The sequence below is a fragment of the Piliocolobus tephrosceles genome, chromosome 10, assembly GCF_002776525.5.
Source record: "Piliocolobus tephrosceles isolate RC106 chromosome 10, ASM277652v3, whole genome shotgun sequence".
Lineage (NCBI taxonomy): Eukaryota > Metazoa > Chordata > Mammalia > Primates > Cercopithecidae > Piliocolobus > Piliocolobus tephrosceles.
In genome coordinates this window covers 119,165,192-119,191,188 of record NC_045443.1, presented here as the reverse complement: position 1 = coordinate 119,191,188, position 25,997 = coordinate 119,165,192, and the positions used below count along the sequence as shown (strand labels likewise).

Below are 25,997 nucleotides of genomic sequence, written 5' to 3'. Positions count from 1 at the left end.
CTCTGAGGACTGCAGAGGCAACTACAGCACCTAGCACAATACCTGGACACAAGAAACAGCACATCAGCAGTTAACCTTAGTGATAGACAAGCAGGAAATGTAAGCACCGTTGCTCATGTGGCATTGTTCTTTTTTCTTTTTTTTTTTTTTGAGACAAGGTCTGGCTCTGTTACCCAGGCTGGATTTCAGTGGTGTGATCTTGGCTCACTGCAACTTCCACACCCAAGGCTCAAGCCATCCTCCCACCTCAGCCTCCCGAGTAGCTGGGGCTACCACGCCTGGCTAATTTTTTCATAGTTTTTCCAAAGACGGGGTTTCGCCATATTGTCCAAGCTAGTCTTGAACTTGTGAGCTCAAGCATTCCTCCAGCCTCAACCTCACAAGGTGTGAGCCACTGCACCCCGTGTGACATCTTTGAAGGTGCTCCCACCATCTCTTCTGAAGAGGGGTGCTAGGCCAGGGCGCAGATACCCATTCATACTGTATGCCTCTGATTTGGGAACTGACCAAGACAATGTAAACAAAAGCTTTTAAAACTAATTTTATTCCTAAAGTTAAAATCAGCTAGCGGGTAGCACTGAAAATACACCTTCACTATACAAAACAGTGTAAACTGATTACACATTGATAAGGAATTTAGCACACACTTCTAATAAAAGAAGCTAGATGCAGCCCTTGCTATAAAAAGCTATACCTGAACAAAAATGGACATGTGGAGTCTAAGGCCCTGGCAGTCGACTAGAGAATGTCAGTTGTTCCCAATTATGTTTAAATGCAGAAACAGCAACAATGTGGAAACCTTACATTCATCAAATGTTAGCATTTAAAATATACATGACTAATAAAGTGAACATTCAGAGAAGCCACTGTTCGGCATGTTCCGTGTCGGCCACCTGTGGACACTGATCTCATCCAAAGAGGACAGAAGTTTCAAACATCTGAGCAGTTTAAGTTAAAAATAGGATGAAGGAGAAATAAGAGAACAGGATAAGTGTCCTCCCAAGACAGCAGTGGCTGATGCCCACATGGCGCAAACAGGTTGACTTCAATGAGCGTTCACGGGATGTGTGATAAAGCCCAGCTGAGCCCAGGAAGCTCACGTGTCCACAGGCAGACAGGCTCATGGCATAGACCAATGTTTCCACAACTCAGGATGGATCTTTCTGTCCCCACTTAGTAGTGAAAATGTTTAAAAATAGCTTCAGCCTTTGAACAGTAGCTTTCCAGTCCCTTCTGTGCATTGAAATGTTTGGGGTCAAGTTTGGGGGTGACTGTCCTGGCCAGGGGAGCCTCAGTTTCAGGACTTGAACACGTGCACGGCTCGCACCACATACTGCCGGCAGATGGGACACTCACTCATGCGCTTGCCACACTTGGTGCAGGTAACCATGTGCCCGCACTCCAGCAGGACACAGTCGATGACGGCATCCATGCAGATGCGACACAGGCTGTCGTCTTCCTCGTCCTGCAGTTGCAGCCGCTCACCATCTGAAAGGCAACAGAGAGCTAAAGCCTCGGCTTTGGGCGTGGCTGGCCAGCTAGCCACCCTCCCCGTCCAAAGCTGAGCAGCCACCTGCTGAATGACCACTGCAGGCCCAATGCCACCCCAGTGTTGTATAAGAAATAATCCCAACTTCTCTGCACTTTGGTTCTCTCCACTAGAAAAGGCAATGATAAAAGCTATACCTCAGGGTTTTGTAAAGAATAAAATGCTTGAAGTACCCAACAAATGTTAGTTATGTATTTCTATTTTATATCTTTGTCTAATTCAAGACGTTTGTGATAGGGATGTATTACTTCTGTAACTAGAAAAAGAAACCCTCAGCTGGTCTTCTGCAGATGGGCTTTGGAGTCAGGATGCTACTGGAATTTAACTCAGTTGCCCCAGCTTTGTATCCCTGGGAACATCACAGTCTCCGGCACCTCATCTCAGTAGGAAAAGGAGCCTTAGTTGCCCCCATAGGAAAGTTAGGAATAATTGTGCATCCTTCCCTCCCTAGCCTTAGAATCATCTCAAGCCACCCGTGTTCCTTGCCCTGCTGAAGTCTAACTTGAAAGAGATAGACCGTCCTGGCTCTTGGCCTACCTTTACGTCTGAGAAAATAGTCTGTGAATAAGAAAGACTACAAATAAGTTAAAGTTTTAACCCCAGCCTGAGATTTGGCCATAGGGCTATGGATTTGAGTGCTTCCCTTTCTACAGGTCAGAGGAGATCGAAGGGAATCATGAATAGTTGGAACAGAACAGGAATTCAAGCTTGAAAGGTCAGTAGTCTCTAGATTTAAGAGAAGCGTTTTACTGCCATTCATGGGAAGAGATTCTTGTGATCTGGGGTCTTAGTTCATGGCCCATGACTACTGGTGTGGACCTGGGGAGAAAGGATCTATGGGATAAGATGGCAGATATGCCAACGGAGAAGGCACTAGGCAACTCAAGATGAAATCAGAGTGGGCCTTGGTCTCCTGTTCTGTGTGGAGGGTTCCTTCCCACTCTTTAGAACTTAGGAAAGCAGAGAAGCCAGCGTCTTGTCAGGGTTATGGGAACAATCTTGGTATCAGTGACTTGCAGCCAGTCAAGCTAGGAAAGATGCCAACTGTGCTCAAAACAAAATGTGTGTTCCACCCAAGCCAGAGATTGAACTAGGGTTAGATTATACAGTGAGTTAATGGAGAAGGACACTGGAAAACATGCTGTCATAATAAAAACCATGTTATATCCTACACCATAAACTACTTAAGGGTGGGAGTGGCATTATCGTTGTGCACTATACATAGTTGTTGTTTACATTTATGAAGTAAACTGACTTCTCCCCTCACTGCCAGAAAACCATTTCTCAGCCAGTAGCCTAGGAGTTCTGAAAGCTCTAAGGATGAAGATTCCTGCATCTACCACTGTGACATCATCTTAGATGTAGAATTGCCAAAATACTTTGTGCTCATTCTGGGCATAAACGTGTTCCTCAACAAATGCTGTATTATAACCAGCTTTTAAAGGAGAAAACTCAAAATGATAAAAGTTAATAATGGGAGGGCTGTTTAAGCTAGACAGGAACATAAGATTTGTTAGTCTGAATACCACTGAGGGCCAGGCATGGTGGCCCTTGCCTAGTTCAGCACTAGTCTGGGCAACATAGTGAGACCCTGTCTCAATTTAAAAATATTGAAGTACACATATTATTTTTTACAATTAAAAAGAAAACACTTTGGGAGGCCGAGACGGGCGGATCACGAGGTCAGGAGATTGAGACCATCCTGGCTAACACGGTGAAACCCCGTCTCTACTAAAAACTACAAAAAACTAGCCGGGCAAGGTGGCGGGCGCCTGTAGTCCCAGCTACCCGGGAGGCTGAGGCAGGAGAATGGCTTGAACCCCGGGAGGCGGAGCTTGCAGTGAGCTGAGATCCGGCCACAGCACTCCAGCCTGGGCGACAGAGCAAGACTCTGTCTCCAAAAAAAAAAAAAAAAAATTAAAAAAAATAAAATACAACTGAATAATTTTTTCTTGTCCATAAATGTTCCATGGCTTGATCATGTTACCAGCTGAGGGAGAATTTCTTTGCCAAATTTCATTAATACATAGAAGTTTTTGTTCTGTTTTTTGTTTTTGAGACAGTCTTGCTCCGTCACCTAGGCTGGAGTGCAGTGGTATGACTATGGCTCCCTGCAGGCTCAAGCAATCCTCTCCACTCAGCCTCCCAAGTAGCTGGGACCATAGGTTGATGCCACCACATCAGGTTTTTTTGGTTTTGTTTTTTTTGTAGGGATGGGATCTATGTTGCCCAGGCTGGTCTCAAACTTATAGGCTCAAGTGATCCTCCCGCCTCAGCCTCCCAAAGTCCTAGAATTACAGGTGTGAGCCACCACACCCAGCCTAGTTCAGAAGTTCTTAACCTCAGCTTTTTGTGACTTACACAGAAATCTACAAATAGTTGATGCTAAGAACTATGTAACAGCTGGGCTATAGGGAATTTCCCCCCTACTGTTAGATTTAAAAGTTGAGAGAACCAAGGTACTGGCCGGCCAAAGGCATTGGTGAGAAAATAAACATTTTTACAGAGACAAGGAATTTAATTAGGGTTCTAACAAATAGTTAATTATAGTAAGAAAAACCAAATTGAGTAATTTTCTAACTCACTTGGCAGTGGTGGTCTCGCAGACATAATGAACATCACATAATGAAGTTACTACTTTCCAGATCTATAAACAGGCTCATGTAACTAACTGATACTCAGTAAAATGGTTCACAGCTTTCTCAAAAATAAATTTGACTTAATTGTGACAGAAACAACCCAGTTTTTAAAAGCCTAAGGAAAAATACTATAGGGAAAAAATGAAAAGATGAACCTACAGGACTTTTGGTTTTCTTCATTCTCTTTGTATAACCGGTTTACTTTCTCTACCAGTTCCCATTTTTCACAACAGCCAGAATAGTTGACAAAATTCCGAGCCAGAATTTCCTTCAGCTGGCGCACGCTCATCCCTTCCACATCATCAAGGCTTGACAAGTCAGACAGCGAAGCTCTCGCTCTCTCCTTGGAGAGCCCGGGGTTCTGAAACCACAGAGCATCCATTAGCCCTGGTCCCACAAGTCCAGACCCTCCTCACTCTAAACTCCTCACTGGCCCTGAATATTCTCCCAGTCATCTCAGCAGTCCTAGAATTGTTTCAGTCTACTGTCCTACATTAGAAACATCCTGTTCTAATCTAGAGAAAGTCCACAGGGCACCCTCCCTTCCTGTCAGGTTGACATGTCAGGGAAACCAAATTTTATAGGTGGCCTCACCCGATCCTCCACGTTTCCTTCATCATCATCATCATCCTCGTCCTCCTCATCATCGTCATCATCATCATCTTCCGTGTTTGCTGAAGTGATTTCACTTTGTACCTACACTTACACAATGTATCTGATTAGGTCAGGAATCAATCCGTATTTATCACTAGAGAAAACCTTGCCATCGATGCTCCCCATGATGACCAGAAAGCCAGCATAATCCACATCTTTGGATTCTGAATGCTACTGAACCTTCCAAAGAGTTGGGTCTTACAAAATTGCATGAAGAACCTACCTTCCATAAAGTTAGCTCAAAACACAAATTCCTGTGTGTGTGTAAAAGTTATAAAATCTAACCAAAGTATTAACTCTCTCAGGAAGGTCCCATAATGGAAAGCCAAAGCCATTAAGGATATGGGATGGCACTGTGTCATTATCAAAGCACCTGTAAATGGCTAGTTTAACTGGAGCCTATAAGATGCAGACAGAAAAAAGCTAAAGCTCTGACAGGTCAGCCCAAGCATCAGGGGCATCTGATTTGAAAGATCTCAGTCCTACCACAGCGTACTTAAGACAATCTAACTCCAATGAAGGCTTTCTAGACTTCACTGATGGCTGAGGCTAATTCTAGTTTTTAAAATTTCTCAATCAGAATGCTTTAGAAAAAACAAATCTCTTCAGTTTGGGTTATGTACCTTCTTTCACATATTTTCTTTTGACTATATTTTGACAATAGCTCTACAATAAGCTAGGTCAGTTCCCAATTTCAAATATTCCACCCTGGCTCATGCCTGTAATCCCAGCACTTTGGGAGGCTGAGGCGGGTGGATCACAAGGTCAGAAGTTCAAGACCAGCCTGGCCAATATGGTGAAACCCTGTCTCTACTAAAAAAAAAAAAAAATACAAACATTAGCTGGGCATGGTGGCATGTACCTGTAGTCCCAGCTCCTCGGCAGGCTGAGGCAGGAAAATGGCCTGAACCCGGGAGGCGGAGCTTGCAGTGAGCCAACATTGTGCCACTGCACTCCAGCCTGGGTGACAGAGTAAGACTCTGTCTCAAAAAAAAAAAAAAAGTATGTGTGTGTGTATATATATATGCATATATGTATACATACATATGCATACATATGTGTATGTGTGTATACATACGTGTGTGTGTGTGTGCGCGCATGTATATATATATATATTCCCCCTCACTGATTCCCAGGCACCATATTGTAGCATCCAGCAATCCACACCACCCAAATGGTGGTGTATACCCAAAAGGAGTACGTAAGTTAGGTATGCCTTATGTTTGCAGCATAAATATGCCAGTTCTCATTTGGGACAATAATAAAACTCCCGGCTTAGACTTATATAATTGACGACTACAGTATGTGTTGCTTGATGACTAGGAGACATTCTGAGAAATGTGTCCCTAGGCCATTTTGTCATTGTGCGAACATCACAGTGTACTTCCACAAACCTAGATGGCACACAGCCTTCTACACACCTAGGCTACAGGGCATGGCCAGATACAAAGCCATACATCACGTTAGTGTACTGAATACTGTAGGCAGCTATAACACAGTAATAAGTACTTGTGCATCTAAACATATCTAAACACAAAAAACGTGAAATAAAAATATGGTATTATAATCTTACAGGACCACTGCTGTGTATGTGGTCTTATCATTGACCAAAACATTATTAGAGGACACAGGACTATATCTAGAAGGCAGTTAGACCAAATTTCCCTCTGCATTTATTCATTTACTCATTAAAAGACACTCTTGGCCAGATGCAGTTGGTTCATGCCTATAATCTTAGCACTTAGGCCAAGGCAGGTAGATTACCTGAGGTCACGAGTTCGAGACCAGCCTGACCAATATGGTGAAACCCCATCTTTACTAAAAATACAAAAATTAACTGCGTGTAATCCTAGCTACTCGGAAGACTGAGGCAGGAGAATCGCTTGAACCCAGTGGGGTGGAGGTTGCAGTGAACTGAGATCTCGCCACTTCACTCCAGCCTGGGCAACAGAGTGAGACTCTGTCTCAAAAAAAAAAAGTCTTGCTATGTTGCCCAGGCTGGGGGTACAGTGGCTATTCACAGTTGTGATCATGGTACACCTGCAGCCTCATACTCCTGAACTAAAGCAATCCTCCTGCCTCAGCCTCCCAAGTATCAGATTGCAGGCTCACACCACCTCATCCAGCTTTCCTCTACTTTTAATAACCCCTTTCTTCAGAAAAGAAAATTAAATGAGAAAAAAATTTGTTCAAAACATTTCTTTCAGCAGTTTAGAATCACTCACGTACAAGTAAATATTAATTACAAGCCCTTACATGTTATTCAGTCAGGATGCCCAAGGACCTCATTGGGACAATATTATTAATTACAATTAGTAAATAGCTGCATTTTTTCACTAATTGAGATGGCTCTTTCATTAACTAAATTAGAACAGTTGCACTGTAGCAAGGCAAATGGGCATGAGGCTAACTGACACTACTGATTGTTTTCTGTGGTCACTGAACATCTGTACTAACACACAACACTACACATGTATGTGCTGCTTTTTCACAGCCATTTCCTCAACAGTTAGTGTCTAACTGTATAAGATAGAGAAACTAAGGTAACTAAGGCCAAGAGACTGATGAGCTATTTTGGAACCCTTCAGACAGCAGACTTTGGAGCCACCTAGCACCTCAGCAGACACTATACATCAGGACAGCCTTTAAGTGCAGAGTTCAGCTGGGTGTGGAAGGTCCACTCCAGCACATGACCTGAAATTTATCAGAAGTTGTCAAGCACTAAAGGCTCCACCATATACGGCCAAGAGTAAGCGTGCCGGGCCCTGGGTGTAATTAGTTACCCCCTCGTACCTGTGCCGGCACTCCAGATCTGGATGTCTGGTCTCCATCCATAAGCTCTCCCTGAAATGAAGACATAGTAGCAGAGGGGGCTGTATAGTTTGAAAAAAACGACCGTGTAAAAAAGCTAGAAGTCTGGGACCTTGAGGAATTCAGACTGCTTGTGTCCATGTCGTCCTCAGAGCCTAGTCCATGATGGCACAACACTAGATCCACCAAGTCTTCCTTCTCACGACAAGTATCTATGGGTATATTTCTCAGAATGAGATACTGCCGCAGGTCCTTCACCTTCAGTCGCATTAACTGAGGGCGCTGAAATGCTGTCTCTTGTAATAAGTGACAAGTAGAACATCTACGGAGATTTTCTTGTAAGACTGAACAAACGGAGCAAAAATCCTTCTTGCAGTCACAGCAAACATGCTGAAGAAAGAAAAGCATTTAATGATGCAAAATATAAACCATTATGAAAACATGAGTTTTCTTTCTGCCTTCTATTAAAGTTTGATTTTAGTTCTTAGCGAAGTCCCCAATGGCACCAGACTATTTCCACAGGCATTTTCATGTTCCAAAAGGCATGAAAATCAAAATAATTCATTGCCAAGGCAGTCTGAATTCACAGAAGTTCTAATATAGGACTTTAAGAAAAAGACACTCTTGTGTTAATGAATTAAAACCTTTCCACCCCTTGGTATAAACATATAATTAACAAAACAGAGCTTGAACCACATAGAGCAGAAAGCATAATCACACTTCCTGGTCTTTTCCTACATGAACAATTTCCCCATTTAAAGAGCAGAAGACAAAAAGCATAACACAGACTGAGAGGGAAAGAGAAAGGCAACTGATCTCTCAAGGTCAATCCAAGAAAATACAGGACCCACTAATACAGTAATCTATCACAATCAAAGCCATGCCACTACAGAAGCTTAAGAGGGCACTAAGATGTGGTTGTTTCCGCTCAGTGCATTGTTCCCACAAGCTAACATTTGTTTTTCTTTAAGTATTTCAAAAGACTAAACTAACGATCAAAGAGAACAAGGAGGCCTACCAATATGAGGTTCTCTGAATGACTTTCTATCTTAGTGAAAATAACTGTTAGCTAAGTATTTTATGTTGAATCTCTAAAGAGTAGTTAATTTATTGCATTCATTTCTTCATTTGAAAGTTAAGGTAAGGGATACTTTTTGAAACTTGAATCTGAATCACAGTTACAGTAAATCATTTGTGAACAAAACTACAGACTAATAAATTTATTGCTTTAGGAAATAAACATCATCATGGAGAAAAAAATGACATAAACAGGTCAAAGTTCAGGAGAAAGGATGCCTGAACATGAGAAATAATGTCTAGTCAGAAAACTTGAGCAGTAATATAATCCCTCCAAATTAAGTACTTTTCTAGATGGAAAATGGCTAATGGAACTAAGCTTTTGATATTTTTACAAACAGAAATGAAAATTCACTAGCTATTCAAAATAACCTACAATCAAGAATTCTGACCCATGTGTCTTGTTATGTAACATTTCATCCAACTCACCTTCTTTCTAAAGACTGAAAATGAAAGTCCACAGGCTTTACAAACTATGTTGGGCCCTTCTGTAGCTGCTGGTGGGTAGGTGGAAAACTCAGGGTTTGGTGTAAATCTGAATGGACCGGTGGCTCCTGCAAATCCTGACTGCTGGCCCCTGACAGCTCCAGTTCCCATGACTTCATTCAGCAGCCCACAGCACGAAGCCCACATAGACGTGGCACCCGCCTGAAAAGGAACACAAATCCCACAGTTTAAAGCTAAGTGGAATCTGGGCTCTGTGGGGTCCTCAGGGAATACTATTCTGGAGAGGTAAGTCTGCCCTCAATAACTTTGAGATTACTATATTCCTCTGGGCACTGAAATTTCAAGCCATTTGGAAAGAACTGATTTTCTGCTATTTCCAAAGAATATCTGGCATTGCCAATACCCATGATCTCTTGTTAAACAAAAGGAAAAGAGAACATGATCCAAATCTTATAAGACAAAAAACCTACATACCCACCCAAAACAGATACATGTACACATGCATGTTAAAAAAAAAAAAAAAAAAAAAGACTGGATAAAAGTCTGTCCTCTGCTATATTTGGGATATGCATATACTAAAAATTCTTCATTTTTCATCTGAAATTCAAATTTTCCAGGCACGCTGTATTTTACCTGGCAACATTAGGCTGGTGGCCACTGCACTAGACACCACAGTTCTACAGTCTAAGGCAGATTTTCTCAGCTATTCTTTAACAGAAATAACATCAATTTGTTTAGTTATTTAAAAACAGGGTTTCGCTCTGTCACCCAGGCTGGAGTACAGTGACACGATCTCAGCTCACTGCAACCTCTGCCTCCTGGGTTCAAGCAATTCTCCTGCCTCAGCCTCCCGAGTAGCTAGGATTACAGGCACACGCCACACACTCGGCTAATTTATTTTTAGTAGAGATGGGGTTTCACCATGTTGTCCAGGCTGGTCTCAAATGCCTGTCCTCAAGTGATCCACCCACCTCAGCCTCCTAAAGTGCTGGGATTACAGGTGTGAGCCACTACGCCAGGCCCATAAATTTAAATTACTTCATTTCCTTAAACCTCTGTTTTCGCATTTATAACTGAGTATAATATACTACGGCATATGTAAATAATTTTTTTAAATGACTAAGAAAACATCAAAACACCAACTGAAACTCTCTCTAGATTTTTTTTTTTTTTTACCTGAAGTTGTAGACAAACCAGAATAGATTTTTTTTTTTTGAGACAGAACTTCGCTCTTGTTGCCCAGACCAGAGTGCAATGGCGCGATCTCGGTTAACTGCAACCTCCACCTCCCAGGATCAAGCGATTCTCCTGCCTCAGCCTCCCGAGTAACTGGGATTACAGGCACCTGCCATGTCCAGCTAATTTTTTGTATTTTTGGTAGACAACATGGGGCTTCACCATGTTGACCATGGCTGGTCTCGAACTCCTGACCTCAGGTGATCCACCCACCTCAGCTTCCCAAAGTGCTGGGATTACAGGCATGAGCCACCGTGCCCAGCCTCCTAGCTTTCAGTGAGGGCCAAAGGCACAAGAATCGCTTGAATTCGGGAGGCAGAGATTGTCGTGATCCGAGATCACTCCACTGCACTCCAGGCTGGGCGACAGAGTGAGAGTCTGTCTCAAAAAAAAAAAAAAAAAAAAAAACCAGCAACAACAGCAAAGTATTTTTTTATTCTACCTTTTCAAACTGAAGATACTAAACATGATTTTTAATGACTTGATAAACATGATGACCTTCCAAGGCGTCAGGTATATTTGCCACTCCACTAAATGGCCCAGAACTAATGTATTGCTTGGTATGGTTTTTTCCCTGTCTCTTCCCTCTCTGAGCCACCATGGCTATCACTATACCTGCCCAGAGTAACCTGGTCTCCTTTTTAACTGCAGTCTCAGAAACCTGATAACCACAGTTGTTATAAGTATACATAAAAGAATAAATTTTCAGTGAGGGCCAAAGGCATTTTCCCATGCTTAAAATAAAAGCTACAGTGTTTAGAACGAATAGGCTTTTGCTCCTTGTCCTAATTCTTAAGCATATTCTAGAATCTAGATAATGTGATAGGTAATGGAAATCGAGATAGCTGAGGTATTATTTAAAATGGCAGCACATAATAATACATTTCCATTTATTTTATTATCTGATTCTGTCAAACATTTACTGTTTGTCCAGCAAGCTCTTAAAACAAAAAGCAAATAAAAAGCCCTCAACCTTAAAAGGCAAAAGGCAATTTGGCATGCAACAGAAGGATAAAGGCTGTTTATGCTATTACCCAGAAGTAATGTTGTATTATAAAGAAAGAAGGTAAAGAACAAACCACAACACAAGGTTCAGTCTGGAGTATCAAAGCCAAGGATTTCAATATTATAAGTCTTCACACCCTATAATTCTCAAGAAATAGTGATGCCTTTAAAAGTCAGATAGAGCCATGCGCAGTGGCGCATGCCTGTAATCCCAGCACTTTGGGAGGCCGAGGCAAGTGGATCATGAGGTCAGGAGTTCAAGGGCAGTCTGGCCAACATAGTGAAGCCCCCTTCTCTACTAAAAATACAAAAATTAGTGGGCCAGACACGGTGGCTCACGCCTGTAATCCCAGCACTTTGGGAGGCTGAGGCAGGCGGATCACGAGGTCAGAAGATCAAGACCATCCTGGCTAATAGGGTAAAACCCCGTCTCTACTAAAAATATAAAAAATTAACGAGGCGTGGTGGTGGGCGCCTGTAGTCCCAGCTACTCGGGATGCTGAGGCAGGAGAATGGTGTGAACCCGGGAGGCGGACCTTGCCGTGAGCCAAGATCGCGCCACTGCACTCCAGCCTGGGTGACAGAGCGAGACTCCATCTCAAAAAATTAATAATAATAATAAAGTTAGTATTCTTTTAAGTAAAGGATTCATCCACAGTTCTTTAGAGTATGCACTCTTAAAACAATCGGAAAAACTTTGTTTTAAAAAATTCAGTTTGCATGTTACATTTTTTGGGGAAAAAAAAACTTCAACTGCAGAAAATACTCCCAGGATAAGCTTCGCTTCATTCCAGGAGTTAACAGAAGTGCAGTTGTGCAAAGCTTCAGCTTCCTACTAATGTAGCTATGAAAGCAACAGCTCTCTCAGCTTTTATCCCCTTCTAATTCATGTCTGATGTTGCCTCCTGGACTACAGTGAAAGTTCCTCATGTACAAAAACTTATCTTTCTCCTGCTTCTCTTTCTACCATCCTATGACTGACAAATAACTGTGTAAAAAATTCCTATTATCTCTTCACAGGCAATGTAACATTATTAAAATTTTACATGCTACTTAGAAAGTTCAAAATGTGTTTTTTGGTAAAGAAGACCAAAAATCTCAAATGACACTCCCTTTTAAAAGCAGCACTGTCAGAAATTACGACCTTTTTATCAGGGTAGTTTTACAATGAATTAGGGAAGGATGCAATTTTTCAAACCATGTTAGTGAGTATGAGCATTAAAATTCTAGGCTGAAATTTTTTTTTTTTCAACTACACAGCTCTGGTGAAGGGAATAGAAGGACTTATTTTGGGAAAACAGATGGATTCCCTGTGTAGATACCAATTTTGGAGGGGGACAATTTTGTCCCATTCCTCATGTTTCTATACAAGGAAGGGAATTTCCTCTTGGTTCCCCAGAAAGAAAATGAAGAAAAACACTTAATTCAGCCACTTATTGTAAAATAAAAATTTAAAAACAGCCCAGGAATGGTGGCTCACACCTGTAATCCCAGCACTTTAGGTGGCCAAGGTGGGAGGATTGTTTGACGCCAGGTCAAGGCCAGCCTGGGCAACAATAGGGAGACTCTATCTCTACAAAAAATACAATTAGCCAGGTGTGGTGGCATGTGCCTGTGGTCCCAGCTACTCGGAGGCTGAGGCAAAAGGATCGCTTGAGCCTGAGGCAAAAGGATTGCTTGAGCCTGGAAGGTCAAAGCTATGGTGAGCTATGCTTACCACCACATTCCAGCCCGGGTGACAGAGTGAGACCCTGTCTCAAAAACAAATAAACAAAAAAGCCCAAGTCAACCTCCAAAGTGTCCCAGGCAAAAATGATGCTATAACCCAATATTCGGTACAACTCACATACATATTAACTATTGTCAGCCAAATACTACAGGAATAGAAAGGAAAGAAGCAATCCTGAAAAATTCAGGTTGCGGCCTCATTAGGATTTGTGAACTTAAATTTGGGCAAAATCTTCCAATGAAAGCGTGATCTCCCAATGAGAGAATAACCTTAGCATCATATTGAAGGACAAATCCACTTACAGTTATCCTCTCTGAGAGGAGCATTTGCAACACTCCAGCTTTCTGGAAAGTTCAGAAATTTGAAGCAAGGGAAGCCCCTTCACTAGTTTATTTGAAGTATTTTTCTTGAGACAGAGTCTTGCTCTGTTGCCCAGGCTGGAGTGCAGTGGCACAATCTCGGCTCACTGCAACCTCTGCTTCCCGGGTTCAAGCGATTCTCCCGCTTCAGCCTCCCAAGTAGCTGGGGTTACAGGCACACACCACCACGCCCAGCTAATTTTTGTATTTTTAATAGAGACGGGGTTTCACCATGTTGGTTAGGCTGCTCTCAACTCCCGACCTCGTGATCCCCCCGCCTCAGCCTCCCAAAGTGCTGGGATTACAGGCATGAGCCACTGCGCCCGGCCCCATCCAGCATATTTGAAAATCTTAATTTCCATCTCCCCTTTAAGCCCCATGTTTCCTGGCATCCCAGTGCTGAAATGAACAGAATTTCTTTACATTCATTTCAGCACTGAGGTGCCAGGAAACACTGCCCTGCTGCCCTTCGTTGGAACAGGTGTTTTAGTCCTGTACCTTGGTAGCTGCTGTACCTCTTGGTAAGGGCTTGTCTAGGGTTGTGAAACTGCCGTTAAGAGTGCTTTTCAGCCTCGGCTGCACGTTGGACTCACCAGGCAAGTCTTTAAAAATACTGATGCCTGGGGTCCCAGCCCCAGAGATTCTGATTTCACTGGTCTATGGTACAGTCTGGGCACCAGAATTTTTTTGAGAACTCCCTGGGTAATTCTGACATACAGGCCAGGTTAAAAGCTTAAGACCTGCTCAGTCAAAGGGAAGATGTCTTCTTCCTGCCTGTACTGTTTCAGCTGGAACATCACCCTCCACAAATTCCTGAGTGGAAAGGGCTGTGGTTACTTTGGAAGCCTGTGGCCCTAGAGTTCTGGGACTAATGCCTCAGCCACATGCTCCCCAAGACCTGTCTACATGTTTTTCTGTTGTGGGATATGTAGTATTTCACATCCCACTTTGATTTTACCCAATCCTTTAAGAAAGGGTCAGCTAAGTTTTGGCCGGGCGTTGTGGTTCATGCCTATAATCCCAGCAGTTTGGGAGGCCAAGGTCGGCAGGTCACCTGAGGTCAGGAGTTTCAGACCAGCCTGGCCAACTGGGTAAAACCTCGTCTCTACTAAAAATACAAAAATTAGCCGGGCGTCGTGATGCACGCCTGTGGTCCAAGCTACTTGAGAGGCTGAGGCAGGAGAATTGTTTGAACCTGGGAGGTGGAGGTTGCAGTGAGCAGAGATCACACCACTGCACCATTGTACTCTAGGCTGGGCAACCGAGCAAGACTCCATCTCCAAAAAAAAAAAAAAAGGGTCAGCTGAGTTGTTAACAATCTAATCTGATTCTTCAATGAATCCCTTTCCTTTTTACCACATATTGGCCTGTAACTTTTGCTGGACTTTGGTGCTCTCCTTGATTTTATTTGCTCTTTGCTTTTGGGCCCAAACTTTTATTTCCCACCTTAACTCCTCTGCACATTTTCTTGTGTGAAATCTCCCAATATTAGGAGAAAGTCAGTGATTTCTGGGTCTATCAAAAGCACTCATTGTTCAAAGTATTTTTGTCCTTCTTCACCTCCAGGCTGAAGAATCCATCCAAAAGATAAATCCTTGCAAGCTTGGACTCCATCTACCTGGTTCTCCTTTAGTGTGTTTCATCTTCTGTACTTTCTCATAAATTTCAGAAATTTATTCCGCATGTCCCCTCAGGGCAAAGGCATCTCTACCTTCAACTGTCACCTTGACATTCACCTAATAGTGCTTGAATTGTCCTATACTGATCTTTCCCCTCTTAAATCTGTCCACATTTTCTAGTATTTATTTATTTATTTATTTATTTATTTTTGAGAGAGTTTCACTCTTGTTACCCAGGCTGGAGTGCAGTAGTACGATCTCAGCTCACTGCAACCTCTGCCTCTTGGGTTTAAGGATTCTCGTGCCTCAGCCTCCTGAATAGCTGTGATTACAAGTGCCCGCCACCCCACCCTGGTAATTTTTTGTATTTTTAGTAGAGACGGGGTTTCACCATGTTGGTCAGGCTGGTCTCGAACTCCTGACCTCAGGTGATCCACCTGCCTTGGCCTCCCAAAGTGTTGGGATTACAGGTGTGAGCCACCACACCCAGCCATTTATTTTTATTTTTTTAGAGACGGGGTCTCGATATGCTGCCCAGGCTGATCTCAAACTCCAGGGCTCAAGGGATCCTTCTGTTTCAGCCTCCCAAATCACTGGGATTACGGGCATGAGCTATCACGCTTGGCCCATATTTTCTGTTATGTCTTGACGGAAACTATAAAAGCAGTTGGAGAACTATTTAAGAGACCATTTCACCAAGAGTTTATTGAATCTGAGCTCTTACAGTAGAGAGGGGGACAAGGGATGGGGAGAACATACGCCAATCTATTTTCTGAGCTCTTCACACTCTGCCTCTATTATATTTCCTTGGAACCCAGTTACCGTGTCCAATAGGGTCATAAGCAACAAGGATCCCTCTTCTGCACCCTCCTTTTAAAAGCTTTAGAGACCTAAGTTCATGTTCTTTCCTGTTCCATTTCTGTCTTCCCTATACTTTAAGATCTTCCTCCAGGCCGGGCGCAGTGGCTCAAGCCTGTAATCCCAGCACTTTGGGAGGCCGACACGGGCGGATCACGAGGTCAGGAGATCGAGACCATCCTGGCTAACACGGTGAAACCCCGTCTCTACTAAAAAATACAAAAAACTAGCCGGGCGAGGTGGCAGGCGCCTGTAGTCCCAGCTACTCGGGAGGCTGAGGCAGGAGAATGGCGTGAACCCGGGAGGCGGAGCTTGCAGTGAGCTGAGATCCGGCCACTGCACTCCAGCCTGGGTGACAGAGCGAGACTCCGTCTCAAAAAAAAAGGTCTTCCTCCAGTTAAATTAGCCTGTATTTCTTTTTCTTTTATTCACTCATTGCTTCCATATTGATAGTAAGACTGAAGCATCTTCTACAAACCACTCCATTTCCTCCTAGATTTTGAGCAAACCCAATTCCTAGAAAGACAGCATACTAGGCGTAGCCCTTGCGCTTCCGAATTTGCAGTCAGTTCACTGAGTTGTTGTATACTAGGCATACCCCCACCTTTGGCTTCTGACAGTACACTAGGCATACCCCTTTGGCTTCTGAATTTGCAGTCAATTCACTGGCCTCAATTCCAAAGTGGTGTCTTCTTTATGGAAGGGTCCTCATCCATTATTTGTTCATTGGGGGAAAAAAATCCTACAGCTATTCCTCCATGAATAAAGCCCAAAGCCAGATCTCTGAAAACCCTGGAACTTTGAAAATGCAAGTCATGATCTGGGCTTCCATGAGCTACTTGGGGAACTTAGTTGGCAGCAAAACTCCATGGGTTATACCACATGAATCCAAGTGGTATTTAAGAAGTATAATCCTTTTTCTAACAGGTTAGAAAGAACAATAATCTGGGGAGAGGGGGAGGGAGGGAGGAAGGGAACAAGGGGTGAAAAACTATTGGGTACTGTGTTCACTACCTGCTGATGGGACCAATTGTAACCCAAACTTTACCATCACTCAGTATACCCATGTAACAAATCTGTACATGTATCTCCAAATTTAAAAGTTGAAATTGTATTTTAAAAAAAGAACACTAATCTGTGAAGATAGCTAAATTTCCTCTCTTGACCATGAATGTAGTTTAAAACAACACAGAGAATAAGAGAATGAGGCAACTGTCTGCCTATGCCTGGCACAAAACTCCAAGCTCAGAGAATTTACCTGTGTCTGGAGTTTATTTTCTAGCCATCAATGATTACTAAAAATAAATGACTTGTTCTTGATAGTCTAATCCCTTTCCTACCCACTCTCTTAAGCCAAAGCAGCTCTCAGTAGAGCAGCCATAGGACCATGGTCTGCCTGGTTTATATCAGTTAAAAACCAGGTATTATATTAAAAACTTACACCTAGCAGGGAATGGTGGCTCACGCCTGTAATCCTAGCACTTTGGGAGGCTGAAGTGGGCGGACTGCCTGAGCTCAGGAGTTCAAGACCAGCGTGGGCAACACGGTGAAACGCCATCTCTACTGAAATACAAAAAGTCAGTCGGGCATGGTGGTGGGCACCTGTAGTCCCAGCCACTTGGGAGGTTGAGGCACGAGAATCATTTGAACTGGGAGGCGGAAGTTGCAGTGAGCTGAGATGACGCCACTGTACTCCAGCCTGGGTGACTGAGCAAGACTCCATCTCAGAAAAAAAAAAAAAAAAAAACTTACACATCCTGGCCAGGCGTGGTGGCTCATGCCTGTAATCCCAGCACTTTGGGAGGCCGAGATGGGTGGATCACGAAGTCAGGAAATCAAGACCATCCTGGCCAACATAGTGAAACCCTATCTCCACTAAAAATATAAAAATTAGCTGGGCATGGTGGTGCATGCCTGTAATCCCAGCTACTTGGGAGGCGGAGGCAGGAGAATCCCTTGAACCAGGTAGTTGGAGGTTGCAATGAGCCGAGATCGCACCACAGCACTCTATCCTGGTGACAGAGCAAGACTCCGTCTCAAAAAAAAAAAAAACCTTACACATCTCATAACAAGAAATTAAATTCTAAAACCTGCCTTGGACTGCCTCAGACACCTAGATATCCTCCTGTCATTCTGGTATCCAATGCCAGTTCTCTTTTCTTCAAAGACAGTGCACCAAGATTTTAGGGAGCCAGTAACAGTACCCTTTTCCACATCCAACTTGGCGCTAATTAAGAAATAAGACAGAGGCCGGGTAAAGTGGCTCATGCCTGTAATCCCAGCACTTTGGGAGGCTGAGGCAGGACGATCATCTGAGGTCACGAGTTCCAGACCAACCTGGTCAACATGGTGAAACCCCATCTCTACAAAAATACAAAAACTAGCCAGGCATAAGACAAATAGAAGTTAAAATGTTTGTCTTTACTGATAGCATCAACTGGAGAACAGGACCTTAGCTCTGCAGCCAACAAGTCTGGATAATACACAGCAGACCAAGAGCAGCTTACCAACTAGTTGAGTAGAGACCAGAACTCAATCTTCACTACGGGAAGACAGATGTGAGAAGGTCCCAGAAAGTACTGAGCCAAGCATGTCAGTTCCTTCACTGAAACTCCTCAATATTCAAGTCCCCCTTTTTCCTCCAGTAGCAGAGACTGACAGTGTTTCTCCCATACTATTCCTTTCCCAAAAAGGAATTAGAAGCCCCCTCCCCTCTGTAGGAGCAAAGGGGAGGAAGCAAATGGGAGGGGGAAGAATACAAATCTAAATAATCTGCATAAGAGTAGGAATGACAGTTTCTGGCCAATAAGGTTATAAGGACTCAGGTTCCCCAGTCAGATTCAAATAATATAAGTCCATGAAACATCATTACAGTCAACAAAAACAAGAGGAAAGGTGTTCTGTTTCTTTGCAAGAGCAGTAGCCCAGCTCTCTTTCTGGCACAGTGTCAGGATTTTCAAATGGCCTCAAGGTTCAGCTGTTTTTGCTTCTGTGTATGTATAATCTAATATGCTTTCAGAATCCCTGTGGGGAGAAAATACTTCAAAATGCTCAATTTAAAGAATTCACAAGTTTACCACAAATTTTCAATCCTAAACTACATCAGGATGTGATCCCTTTTAATGATTCCATTAAATATAGTACCAACCAGCCAGACTGGAACGAAGAATCAGAAGAGCTATGGTGGTTTCCATAAAAATTAAATGACAGGCTAGGCACAGTGGCTCACACCTCTAATCCCAGCACTTTAGGAGGCCGACGCGGGCGGGATCACTTGAGGTCAGGAGTTTGAGACCAGCCTAGCCAAGATGGTGAAACCCGGTCTCTACTGAAAATACCAAAAAAAATTAGCTGGGTGTGGTGGTGCGTGCCTGTAGTCCCAGCTACACAGGAGGCTGAGACAGGAGAATCACTTGAAGTGGAGGCTGCAGTGAGCTGAGATGGTGCCACAGCACTCCAGCCTAGGCAACAGAGACTCCATCTCACAAAAAAAAAAGATTTTTTTTTTTTTGGGGAGAGAAGGAAAAAGAAAGTTTATGAGTATGAAAACAGAAAACTAGGCCGGGTACGGTGGCTCAAGCCTGTAATCCTAGCAGTTTGGGAGGCCGAGGCGGGCGGACTGCCTGAGTTCACGAGTTTTAGACCAGCCTGGGCAACATGGTGACACCCCGTCTCTACTAAAATACAAAACAATAAATACATAAACAAATAAGCCGGGTGTGGCAGCTACTCAGGAAGCTGAGGCAGGAGAACTGCTTGAACCTGGGAGGCGGAGGTTGCAGTGAGCTGAGATCGTGTCACTACATTCCAGCCTGAAGACAGAGTGAGACTCCGTCTCAAAAAAAAAAAAAAAAGAAAGAAACAGAAAACTAAATGATCTAAGTCATTCACTTTTTATTAAACTAGGTAAATAGCAATGTAATAATAATGCCATAGACTCTTCTCGTAAGAGTCTACCTTGCTTGCCATAACTCTAAGTTAAATATGTTATTTACACAGTTATTTTAAGGATGAACCTAGAAGTTTTAAATTCAAAAATAACTGTCTCGGATGCTACATGAATCTACAAGGACCAAGGAGGGATACAGTTCTTCCACCAATGAAAGCTTCCTCAGAGAACCCACCCACTATATGTTCAGGGTTTGTTTTAAACTCTGGACAACCTTAAGTTTGCTAAAACTCAATGTTCTGTGTTAAACGACAGGAAAAAGATGTATTAAATCTTAGCAACAGTGATATAAAATAATCAGTTTTACAGTTTAATCCTTGGTTAGGGGCCGGGCGCAGTGGCTCAAGTCTGTAATCCCAGCACTTTGGGAGGCCGAGACGGGCGGATCACGAGGTCAGGAAATCGAGACCATTCTGGCTAACACGGTGAAACCCCGTCTCTACTAAAAAAATACAAAAAACCAGCCAGGCGAAGTGGCGGGCGCCTGTAGTCCCAGCTACTCGGGAGGCTGAGGCAGGAGAATGGCGTAAACCCGGGAGGCGGAGCTTGCAGTGAGCTGAGATCCGGCCACTGCACTCCAGCCTGGGCAACAGAGCAAGACTCCGTCTCAAAAAAAAAAAAAAAAATCCTTGGTTAGGTTAAACTTTCCTACATAACTTAAAGCAAAGCAGAAAAAACAGCTGACAAAGCAAATCTTTATCCTTTTTTTTTGAGACAGAGTCTCGCTCTGTTGCCCAGGCTGGAGTACAGTAGCGTGATCTTGGCTCCCTGCAAGCTCTGCCTCCCGGGTTCACGCCATTCTCTTGCCTCAGACTCCCGAGGAGCTGGGACTACAGGCGCCTGCCACCATGCCCGGCTAATTTTTTGTATTTTTAGTAGAGACAGGGTTTCACCATGTTAGCCAGGATGGTCTCCATCTCCTGACCTTGTGATCTGCCCGCTTCGGCCTCCCAAAGTGCTGGTATTACAGGCGTGAGCCACTGCGCCCGGCCTCTTTATCCTATTTAGAGTCATTTGAGAAACATGCTCCTTAGAATGTGAAAGGATTTCTTACCAAAACTGCTGCTTCAAGTGAAATACAATATGCAGCGACCTAACTCTTTCTTAGTGACCAAATATCCGACCATATACCACAAAGGAAGAAATTCTACATCCTAAATTATTTCTCTCATACCATTTGGACATTAAGCAGGTTGCAAAAACAGATGATGAACTCTAAAACGTAATACTTTTAGACAAGACATTGGTCAAACTGATAGATTATTACAATAATGTGTGCTATAGATATAAATGTTACCTTCCTCATGCTTGGATTTTTGTTTTCTTTTTTTAACAGTATACTTGATCCTTAGCACCACTCCCCCACCTTTCAGAGAAAAAAAAAGGAAAAGGAATTACATTCAGTAGATTACTTTCTCCTTGATAGCTCATTTTGAGCTTGGAAGAACAAACGAGATTAGCACAATTAACGGTGAGATCAATATAAATAAGGAAAAATGGGAAAGAGGATTAAATCAAATTAACACAGAGCACCAATTTGGATTTTTTTTAATCCCTTATGGGAAATTGATTGGATGTTACTGTAAGGTTAAAAAGTTATTTGAGTCTGAGAGGTAAGACCTATTTCAAAACATCAGTTTCTAAACCAAACCAAACCACCAAAGGAAGAAAGTAAAATACCCATTCCACACACACAGTAAAACCAGCTGCTCTAAGTTTGAGTGAACATGTACTTATCTATATAATTGCTTAGCTTTTTTTGTTTTTAACTGCTTAACTTTTTTTTTCCCTTTTTTCTTTTTAAAATAATTTTTAATAGAGACAGGGTTTTGCTATGTTGGCCAAGCTGGTCTCGAACTCCTGATCTCAAGTGATCCGCCTGCCTCGGCCTCCCAAAGTGCTGGGATTACAGGCGTGAGCCACTGCGCCCGGCCAGATATACTTGCTTAGCTTTTAATGTAATTTTAATTCCACAGAAAGAAGTATTTCCTTACATGAACATTCACATGTTAGCATTCCATGACATCAGGAATCAGCCTCTGCCCAGAAATCTACAGATGAGCATACTCACAATTAAACAATTTCAATATAAATCAACATTAAGTTAAATAATAAACATTTAACAGCCCAAATCCTAAATGGTGTAAACCCAGTTTCACAAAAACAAAAGCATCATTTATAACTGTCATCTTGCACAGGCTGATGTCTATTCAGGTCTGTGTTTTGCTTCTGAAAAAAATATATATTTTCTACAATTTCAATTGCCACCCAACTTTGTTTCTAAAATTTCAACTTGGAAAGTAGTACCTTCTACTTCAATTCAAAAACCACGTCTGTTTTCAAAGAACTTGTTTAAAAATTTCAACACTGGACTTGTCCCTAATTCTTTCCTTCAATAGTTAGTTCCTTAATGGGCCCCAAATTTAGTATTAATAAAGATACTGACATTCTTCGAGGCATTAAAGATCCCTGCTTTGTTTTTGGATCTTAACACAGCAGAGGCTGGTTTTCAGGAAATAAAGCTACTTTCTAGATATTTTAATAGATATTTCAAGCTGGAATAATATTTTATAACTAAACTGGAAAGTTAAAAATAAGCTTTTACAACATCCTCGTACTTCAAGGCACAGTTCCAAAGTTACCTATTCCAAAAATATTCCTTGCTTCCTGTAGCCAGAAGTATCCTTTCTTGCTCCTAAGCGTTTTGCCTCCACTTTTTTTTTTTTTTTTGATACCTGTAGCCGTCTCCCTTGTAATATGATTACTTGCAAATAACTCTTCTTTTGAATGGTAAACTCCTTCCTAAGGGGTGGGACTGTATTTTGAATTACTTCTCCTCACCATGTCTCACTCTTGGCTAACGCACAGAAAACGTTCAACAAAATATATGCTGAATTTCTGTGACCAGTTGACACTCCTTTTCAATCTTCCACAGTAAATCTTCGACGCTTTATGGAGATAGCGTTAATCTAGCAGCTCACCTGCTAGATGACCCACCCCCAGCACACCTCTGCACTGAGATTAACGAAATCGTCTAGGTCTGAAAGTTATCATCGCCTTATGACTCATCCCACTTGGTTTGAGTTCGGCAAATGAATCAATACCTGAACTGACTACTGTTCACGGAGCTCTTCAGAACTCTCAGCGATCGGGTTGAGAATCATCTCTCAGAAGTAGGCCGGAACCCCCGCTCCCTTTCTCCCTTTTCTTCAACTTCTCATCAGTAATGCTCCCACGCTCTCACTCCCACCTTGGAGAACTCAAGCTGCCAAATTCCTTGCTGCGTTTACCTAGCGGCGATGGAGGCACATCCAGCCCTCTCTAGGTCGCGGCCCCGACGTGCAGCCTACAAAGCACCCCTTCCGGGTTGGCATCCCCGCCCTGAGAGTTCTCTAACCCGTTAACCTGGCCCCGGCCTCACCACCCCCTGCACCCCTCCTGTTCTCCTCGGTCCCACGATGTCCCCAGCACTTAGGTTAGTTCAAGGACTCGGGGCGGGAGAGGGCACGCCGCGCGCCAAGGGACCGAGGCTGATGCGAGCCCTGGTGGCTCTGCCTCAGGCCCCCGAGGAGGCGCACAGGGCCCGGCGCAGAGAGAGGCCCACCCGGCGCGAACACTGGGGGCGCCCGGCTTCTCCCCACCGCTCGGGTCGCTGACGCGGGTGGCACTGGAGGAGCTCGAGAGGGTCCGGGAGCCTGCCCTGGGCCGGTTGCGGTCCCTGAAGCCGGGCGGGCGACCCCCCTCAGCGCAGCTCTCCGAGATGCCTACTAGGTAACCGCTAAGGCGAAAAGAAAGGAGGCGCTTCAGGTGCCCTGGCTGGATAGGATTGGCGAGGAGAGTCTGTCCGGCTCCACCGGCCCCTCACCTTCATGGCCACGACCGCCTCGGCTTGGCCGGCTCTACCAGGAAACTCAGCACCATAGCAGCTCTTCGCACTGCCGACCTCCTTCCCTCTGGGCGGCGATTACGGCGCCTCTGGAGGCGACCGAGCGTCCGGACGTAAGGGGAGTGGTCACGCTCGCCGCGGGCCCCGGTAAAAGCTCAGAGCGGCGGCCAAGATGGCCAATAGGAATCCGGCTTTCGGGGGGCCGGTCACCAGAGCCAATGAAGCGACAGGGATGGGGCGGGGCCTCCGGCGTTTCCTCCTGGCTGCGAGTGCACGGGGAGGATTCTTTTCCTCCCCGAGCGGAGACCGGCGGACCTGGGCGTGGTGGGAGGTGCCCTCCGCAGCCGCTTTCTCGGTTGGGTGTTTGAAGTGGGAGACAGCGTCCCCTGAGGAAGCTGCTGCAGCTTTCTGGGCTAGGTGGTCAAGTTTCCGGGGAGGGGAGCGCGGCAAGGGCCGTGGTGATTTGAACACGCCGGTTGGCTCGAAGGCTTTTGTTATGACCGTCAGAGCAGGGCCTCAGATTTCCTTCCCAGACGTTCCCGCGTTCACGCTCGGTGATGACCTCGGGGCTCCTCACTCGTGGGTCCGGTAAGGAGCGGCAGCTGCGCTCGCTAGGACGCGGCCTTTAAAAACAAGCCTTATTGAAAACACTTAGAAAACCAAGGGCTCTCAAATCCCAAGAGCTCTTTGAAAAACTGTATTCAAAATAACCAAAATCGTAAAATAACCAAAATCGTAGGACAATAAAAGAATTTGCGCGACCAATTGGAATTGCCTTTGGACAGAAAAACTGAGGTTGTAATTAAGGTATCGATTTATTCAGCTATATTGGATGACAGTTTATTTTCCTACAACTTTTTTATTTTTTATTTTTTATTTTTGACAGGGTCTTGCTCTTGCCCAGGCTGGAGTGCAATGGTGTGATCTCTGCTCACTGCAACCTCCGCCTCCCGGTTCAAAGGATTCTCCTGCCTCTGCCTCCCAAGTAGCTGGTACTTCGGGCGCCCGCCACCACGCCCTGCTAATTTTTTCTAGTTTTAGTAGAGACTGGTTTTCACTGTGTTGGCCAGGCTGGTCTCGAACTCCTGGCCTCAGGTGAGCCGTCCACCTTGGCCTTCCAACGTGCTGGGATTAGCCACCAGGCCCAGCCAATTTTCCTACAATTTTTAATCTCACCTCTAACTTAACCGGTATTTAAGATTTTAAACATGAAAAAGTCAATTCGCTCTTCATGAGGACCTAAGACTGTTCTGTTGCTTATAGATTTGCTTCGACAGTTGTGCTATATTAGATTAAAACACAGGCAGAGAGCGCGCGCGCCAGGCCACTGCCTTAGACTGAAATAATGCATCCGAGTATGTATTTCTCTTGCTTCAAGTGCTGCTCAGATATTGTAACTTCTTATCCAGAGCAGTCCTAGGTAATCTTTTTTGGAAAAATGCACAGAAAGCCTTTCATTCACGATGCAGGACGCAGCTGAACTTTATTGGAAGAGAAAGTATTAATTAATTCTCCTAGTGATCTAGACACAAAGAAACTCAATAAAAATGTTATTGGGGTACAAAGCCATGGTTGTCCGTCATTAGAAAAGGCCTGGCAGGTCTATCGCCAGAGATAATAAGCACATGAAAAGATGCTCAACATCACTATCAGGGAAATGCAAATCAAATCCACGGATACCACTGTGCGCCCACAAGGATGGGGAACATTAAAAAGAAAGAAAATAGACAGTGAAGAGGTGGAGAATTTGGAATCTTCACACATGAATGGTGAGAATGTAAAATGGTGCAGCTGCTATGAAAATGTCTGACAATTCTTCAAAAATGTTAAAACATACAGAGTTACCATAAGACCCAGCAATTCCACTCCTAGGTGTGTACCCAAGAGAAATGAAAACCTAGGTCCACAGAAAAACGTACACGTTTATGGTTCTTAGCAGCATTATTCATAATAGCCAAAAAGTAAAAACAACCCAAATGTCCAATATCTGAGAAATGGTTAAAGGAAGTGTGGTCTCTCTATGCAGTGGAATATCATTAGACCAAAAAAAGGAATGAAGTACTGATACATACTGCAACATGGATGAACCTTGAAAACATCATGTGGCTGGGCCCAGTGGCTCACGCCTGTAATCCCAGCACTTCAGGAGGCCAAGGCGGGCGGATCACCTGAGGTCAGG

General features: G+C 43.8%; 1 protein-coding gene across 2 annotated transcripts; it reads right to left on the bottom strand.

The window, feature by feature from the left end:
* Positions 1 to 523: 523 nt before the first annotated feature.
* On the bottom strand, positions 524 to 23,973 carry RNF34 (ring finger protein 34). 2 transcript variants are annotated; one of them, XM_023205076.3, is made up of 7 exons: positions 23,798 to 23,944; positions 21,230 to 21,298; positions 9,160 to 9,378; positions 7,636 to 8,043; positions 4,783 to 4,884; positions 4,348 to 4,549; positions 524 to 1,488 (listed from the first exon to the last, which is right to left on the bottom strand). In XM_023205076.3, the coding sequence occupies exons 2-7, from the start codon at positions 21,236 to 21,238 to the stop codon at positions 1,298 to 1,300; spliced, it is 1,131 nt and encodes a 376-aa protein (XP_023060844.1). In that variant the 5' UTR covers positions 21,239 to 21,298; positions 23,798 to 23,944; the 3' UTR covers positions 524 to 1,297. The 2 variants fall into 2 exon arrangements, with proteins under 2 accessions (XP_023060844.1, XP_023060854.1); XM_023205086.3 differs by lacking the exon at positions 21,230 to 21,298 and having other exon boundaries at positions 23,798 to 23,973.
* Between the last annotated feature and the right edge of the window lie 2,024 nt (positions 23,974 to 25,997).

Excerpts from the sequence above, each read along its gene's own strand:
- RNF34 (XM_023205076.3), bottom strand. Across the intron at positions 8,044-9,159 it reads TTTCAGTCTTTAGAAAGAAG|CATGTTTGCTGTGACTGCAA; the intron begins GTGAGTTGGATG and ends TTCTTTCTTCAG. Across the intron at positions 4,550-4,782 it reads AAGGAAACGTGGAGGATCGG|AACCCCGGGCTCTCCAAGGA; the intron begins GTGAGGCCACCT and ends CTGTGGTTTCAG.